Source organism: Vombatus ursinus, unplaced genomic scaffold (assembly GCF_900497805.2).
Source record: "Vombatus ursinus unplaced genomic scaffold, bare-nosed wombat genome assembly UNPS02005459.1, whole genome shotgun sequence".
Taxonomy (NCBI): domain Eukaryota; kingdom Metazoa; phylum Chordata; class Mammalia; order Diprotodontia; family Vombatidae; genus Vombatus; species Vombatus ursinus.
Window position 1 is genome coordinate 16,139,018 of NW_020945237.1, and position 6,000 is coordinate 16,145,017.

Sequence of the window (6,000 nt, forward strand, 5' to 3'; positions counted from 1 at the left end):
GCAAGATTGCAGTGACCATAGAATGCAATTTATCCTCCTCAGTAAACTAAATACCATATTCATCAAACATATTTGAATATATATACACATTTATATTTGTATATATACGTATACATATACATACATATACATATGTATGTATTTAATTGAAAATTAACTGGTTTTCAATATGCATACACACACGTATACAACACATGGACACATACACATAATGAGTTGCACTTAAGCCAGATTTGGGTAAGAAGGAGCTCAGCCTCAGCTCAGACTCATCTGAGCTAAATCATCAGCTGCAGGCATGTTTATCTAAACCTGCTCCTGAGAACTTGCAAAGCTTTCAGTTGCCAGAGATGTTAGCCAGGCAGGGAAAATTGAACTTGATTTCTTTTGTGAAACAGCTGCAGAATCAGGAGTTGCTGAGGGCTATGATGAAGAAGGCTGAGCAGGAAATCAATGGCAAAGTGATTGAAACCCTGAAGAGGCTTGAGGATCCTGTGCAGCGGCAGCGCCACCTGGTGGAGCAAGAGAGGCAGAAGTACCTTCACGAAGAGGAAAAAATAGTCAAAAAGTTATGGTGAGTGTTGGCATTGGGGGGGGGTTGGAGGGCATTGGGCTTGAATAAAGGTATAGCCTTTTGACCATAGAAAAAATTGTCTCTTCTGAATGTAAGGCACTTCCTGAATACAGCTTCTGCTTATTTAGTGTCCTGCTGAATGAAGTTTTTGGGCACCAAATAGTTTGGGATTCTTTGCTTGCTTAATTGACTGATTGATATGTTGTCTCTACTCCTAAACTGAGGTGCCTTTTAAAAGATCCAATATATAAATATCTTAGGAAAAAAGAGAAGGAATTATGGACAAGACCAGATTTTGTCTAAACTAATTTGATGGGAAAATGTTTCCAGTATTTGGTATAATATGGTAGTCAGCCTAATAACGATCATTTTTAAAAAGCTCTTGCCATTGGCAGGTCCTTTACCAGAGTTCAACTCCACATTCAATTAAAAGGAGCAAATAGTGAAGCTGTATGTATAATAAATGTGATATTAATAATTAATGTAATTAAAGACAAAGGCTAGATGAGATTGTATTAAGCATATCTTCATAATAAAATCCCCAGAAAAACAATTTAAACGATGTCTGATCCAAAGCGAGGAAAGGTTCTCCTTTGAATGTTAAGAGTTTTATCAATGGTCCTCATTGAAAGCATTTCTCAGGCCACACTACTGAAATTTAGCACTGGTTTATTATGATTAGTCAGTAGAAGAAATACATCTTTTATGTTAATGTATGGGAGGCTATACAAGGCCATTTATCACATAGCTACTGCACCTTATGTGTTAATGAAGAGTCATTTTTCTGGTCACTTCCAGCCTTACACAAGCTGTAATTCTGCTGTTTCCTGGGGAATGTGATTCCCATCATTTGGGATTTTAAGAGAATTGCTTTCAAATGATCCTCATCGCCACTATTCTTTGTGATCTATAGACTAGACTCTATCACTTAGTCTTCATTTGATTGATATTTCAAATTTCCTTTGGTACCAGCCTAACATATTTGGATAAAATGAGAATTCTCTTGTAAGGGACAGGCCAAAGAGAGGATAAAAATTGGAATTCTTTTTAATGAATTAAAATTATTCATCCAAGTTTTCGTATAATGCCATTGAATTATATATCCCCTATATAAAATTATATAGCCCCTAAAATTGATGTAGCGTTTGTGTGCCTTTGTGAAGAGGTAATAAGAATATTCCAAGTTTTAAACAAGTTTTTGGGTTGTGTTTTTATTTTTTTTAAGAATTCAGCCTCTTCAGAATGTAGCTTTGCGATCAGATCCATAACTGTGAAACCTTAAATCGAAATTGGAATTAATGATGTAAAAATAATTCAATAAGTTATGGCAAATTCAGTTTAGTGGGAGAGGAGATTGCTGTAGTTGCTTGTATACAACTGAAAAGAAAGTATGATTAAATTTTTGTGTCCACTAAATTTCAGTGGCCTGGGAAAAAGTCCCAGTTGCGTCATCCTAATTACAGCTGTGCTCATCAGTTCACCATCGTCACAAATGCAATATGTTTCATCAGAGAAATTTTATGAAAAAAGAACTTTTTTCAAAACTGTCCTTTTTTTTTGGCTCAAACATTCAAAATTTGGAAACGGGCAGAAGTGATTTTGCTTAATCCTCCATTGTGCCAAATTATTTAAAGAAGACTCCTAGACACCTCCCTCCTCTCTGTAGAGAGGTGGGATGATATACACGGGAATGTGGAATGTATGGGCAGACAGGGTTGCTCTGATGATTTGACTTTGCTTAGATCTGCTGCTGCTGTTGCTGCTACTGCTGCTATTGCTGCTGTACAGTGGAGCATTCAATCTGGAAGTCACAATGAAGAGGAAATGACTATGATATTCATGACAACCATAAAACTGTTTTGTTTTGTTTTTTAATAAAATTGGGCAGCTAGGTGGCGCTGTGGTGGATAGAGAGCTGGGCCTGAAGTCAAGAAAACTTGTATTTATGAGTTCAAATCTGGCCTCATACACTAATTAGCTGTGTGACCCTGTACAGGTCACTTAAACCCTGTTTGCCTCAGTTTCCCCATATGTAAAATGAGCTAGAAAAGGAAATGGCAAGTCACTTAACCCTGTTTGCCTCAGTTTCCTCATCTATAAAATGAGCTGGAGAAGGAAATGGCAAACCACTCCACTATCTTTGCCAAGAAAACCCCACATGGGGTCACAAAGTGTAGGACACTACTGTGTTAAACAACAACAAAGAAAACCACAAAAGTTAAGTAATTTGTTCAAGGTCGTGTAGGTACCAGTGAGCAGAATTGCAGCAAGAGCTTGGTTTCTACATGAAAATGATCTCTCAGAAAGTTTCCATCAGCCAGTGAAGTTCTGTTGCTATCCTCGAACCCACCCAGCATCTAAAACAAGAACAATAATCTACATCTGTAAGTCCTGTTGAGTGTTCTCACAATAACCTTGTGAGGTAGGGAGGTCAAATGTTCATAGCAATCACCATTTTAAATGAGAATCATAGGATCATGGATTCAGAGCCAGGAGGGCCAGAGACCATCTAGTCCAAGTCCTCCTCAGTTTACAGATGAGAAAACTGAGGTGAAGTGATTTAGGATCTTTAGATTATAGATACAGAACTGGAATAGTCATCTAATCTGACCCTTTCATTTTACAGATGAGGAAACTGAGGCCCAGAGAGATGCAGTGATTTTACAATGGTTCACATAGCCAATAAAAATCAGTAACATCAATTAAATTCTGATCTTTCTTCTACAACTATTCCATGCTAACCTAGCAGAGGAGCAAATAATGATGATGATAATAATAATATCTACCAATTATAAGACAACTGTGCCACCTATCTGCCTCCTTACAGTCAGAGGGTCTCGAGCCTCCATGAGTATTTTATGACAAGGAATGCCAGAGCTGTCAGTGGCTTTTGAGGGCATACTCCTAGTTCAGCCCTCTGATTTTACAGATTAAGCCCCTGAGGCCCAGATACTGAAATGAATTGCCCAAGGTCACACAGCTCATTCATAATAGAAGTAGGAAGTGAATACTTTTACTTCTTTATGTGACACCAAGAGAAGATTGGATGAAAACTGCTTTCTCACTAAGAGAAGATTGGATGAAAACTGCTTACTAAATATCTCAGAATTGGAATCCATAGTAACCAGCTAGCAATCAAGAAGCTTCAGCATCCTCGAGCACTCAGCACGGGGCAGGTTTGCCAGAATGAATGTCCTAAGCAGCCGTATGGTGATTGGCTAAGGCATTTCAAACTTCATTTCTGGGTTCCCAGGGCTCTTTTTACCTTTTTATTTTCAGTAAACTTTAATGCCTTATTTGTAACCAGTACACGCCATATTAAAAAGTGGCACCTTAGGGCACGAGAAAATTGCGGTGCATTTCCGGATGATCCATTGACAGCAACAACACAAAAAGGCCAACTGGGAGATTTATTGGCCTTTAGTGAGCGGAGGTTCCAAGACCCAAGAGGCATGGAGGAGAGAAGTGATTAACGCAGGGCTCTAGGCAGAGGCAGACTGAGGGTCAAATGACAACTCCTTTGAAAATTAATTGCAAATTGGAGGACATCTGGATTTGTAGGTTAATTGACACACCAGCGCATTCAGAGCTACAACTCTGCCAGCCAGTTTTGAGGTGCCCACCACTAATCAGTCTCTAACACAATTACATTTGGATCTGAGATCGAAAATTTTTGTAAAGTGAAAGTTCTTAGACCTGAGAGGCAGATAAATCTAAAGTGCAGGTAGGGGGAAGTGAGGCGAGGGAAGAAGCTGCAGGAAAGGCAGGAGGGAAGGGTTGCCACACTGAGCATGTTGGTACATGACTGAAATCCCAGCTGCTGGGGAGCTAAGGCTGGCACATCTCTTTAGCTCAGGAGTTTGGAGCTGCATTGGGCAGTCATTAAAAAAAAAAGGAAAGAAAAATGAATTATCCTATATCTTCTCTCCTTCCGTGAAATACAGGACTGTTGATGTAGTCACAGGACAGATTCTTTATTTTTAAAATGCCTTTGGAGCAAGGGCAGGGCCTTCCACTTTGGTCTAGGAGTTCTATCTCCTGTCTTCATTGAGCTTTTTCGTGTCTTCTTAAAAATTTGAAGGAAAAAGAAAAGGTACCATCATGATGGACCCTGTATCCTAACAACAGCTACTATTTCTATGGTGGCTTAAGGTCTACAAAACCCTTTTCTCATAATAACAAATATTAGAACCATTGAACACTTACAGAAATTGAAAGAAATCATGCGACTTGCCCACGTTTACCTGACTCATAAGCATCAGTTGCTGTTTAATTGTTTTTTGTTGTATCCAATTCTCTATGACCCCATTTTAGAGTTTTCTTGGCAAAGATACTGTAGTGGTTCACCATTTCCTTCTCTAGCTCATTTTACAGATGAGGAAATGGAGGCAAACAGGGTTAAGTGACTTGCTCCAAGGTCACACAGCTAGTAAATATCTGAGGTCAGATTTAAATTGATGAAGATGAGTCTTCCTGACTTCAGGCCTGGCGCTTTGTCCAGTGTGCCACCTAGCTGCCCAGTGGAGTGTCAGAGCCAACCCCCCAAAATTTTGCCCTTCAACTTGATGAATTAGTAAATGTTAAGCACCTCCTGGGTGCCAGACCATGTGCCAAAGCCCTGGTATTCAATCTGATGATTGAATGCAGAGATGCGACAAGGAAAGCAAAGGCCTCTGTGTGTCACCTCTTGCCTCCCTTCCAATCTCATGTACTGAGCCTGTCAGGATGCTATGAAGAGGAATCTTTTCTTCTAAAAAGCTGGCGTTTCCTTCAAGGGCCCCTTCCACATATGTTGTTCCCTTGCCTTGCCTTGCCTTGCCCTTCCCTCTCTTGTTCTTCTCCTTCTCCTCTCCTTCCCCTTCCCTTTTCCTTGCCCTTCCCAACTCCCTTCTCTTCTCAATTTTTTCCCTCCCCTTTTCTTCCCTTCCCTTCTTTTCCTTTCCCTTCCCCCATCCCACTCCCATTCCTCATTGCTAGCCTTTTCCTGACTATACTACTTTACAAGCAGTGAATGCTATAGAAAATGGCTGGGTTAAATGCTGGATTCCCGCGCCCCCCCCCACAAATACAGACCCATACGTACACTTTGGCCATTATAGGTAATCCCAGCTCATTCTCTATGTCTTAAAACCAGGCCAAAAAAAAAAAAGAAGCAAAATTTCTCCTCAAATTCGTTAAAATCTCTGTTCTCATGCTGCCATCTGGTGGTTCTTCATGCCCCCAAATTCTTTTCCTTTGGCTCTTTGGATTTACAAGGAATCAGAACATTTAAGACTGGGAGGGACCTTAGAGATCATTCAGTCCAACCTTTTTCATTTTATAGATGAGGAAACTCAGGCTCACAGCAGAGAGATTGAAATGTTACTGACCTTTGCATCTGAGTGCAGTTATTGTTAATATGCCGGGGCGGAGGGGGGCATTGTGGGAAG

The 6,000-nt window shown here is 40.1% G+C and overlaps 1 protein-coding gene across 1 annotated transcript in view; it reads left to right on the forward strand.

Moving 5' to 3' along the window:
* KIAA1217 (KIAA1217 ortholog) overlaps positions 1 to 4,044 on the forward strand; it is a 536,845-nt gene extending 532,801 nt beyond the window's left edge. The window contains exons 10-11 of the mRNA XM_027847866.1: positions 396 to 571; positions 3,879 to 4,044. Coding sequence (XP_027703667.1) covers positions 396 to 571; positions 3,879 to 4,044 — 342 coding nt within the window. The remainder of the gene's footprint in view (positions 1 to 395; positions 572 to 3,878) is intronic.
* Positions 4,045 to 6,000: the final 1,956 nt, after the last annotated feature.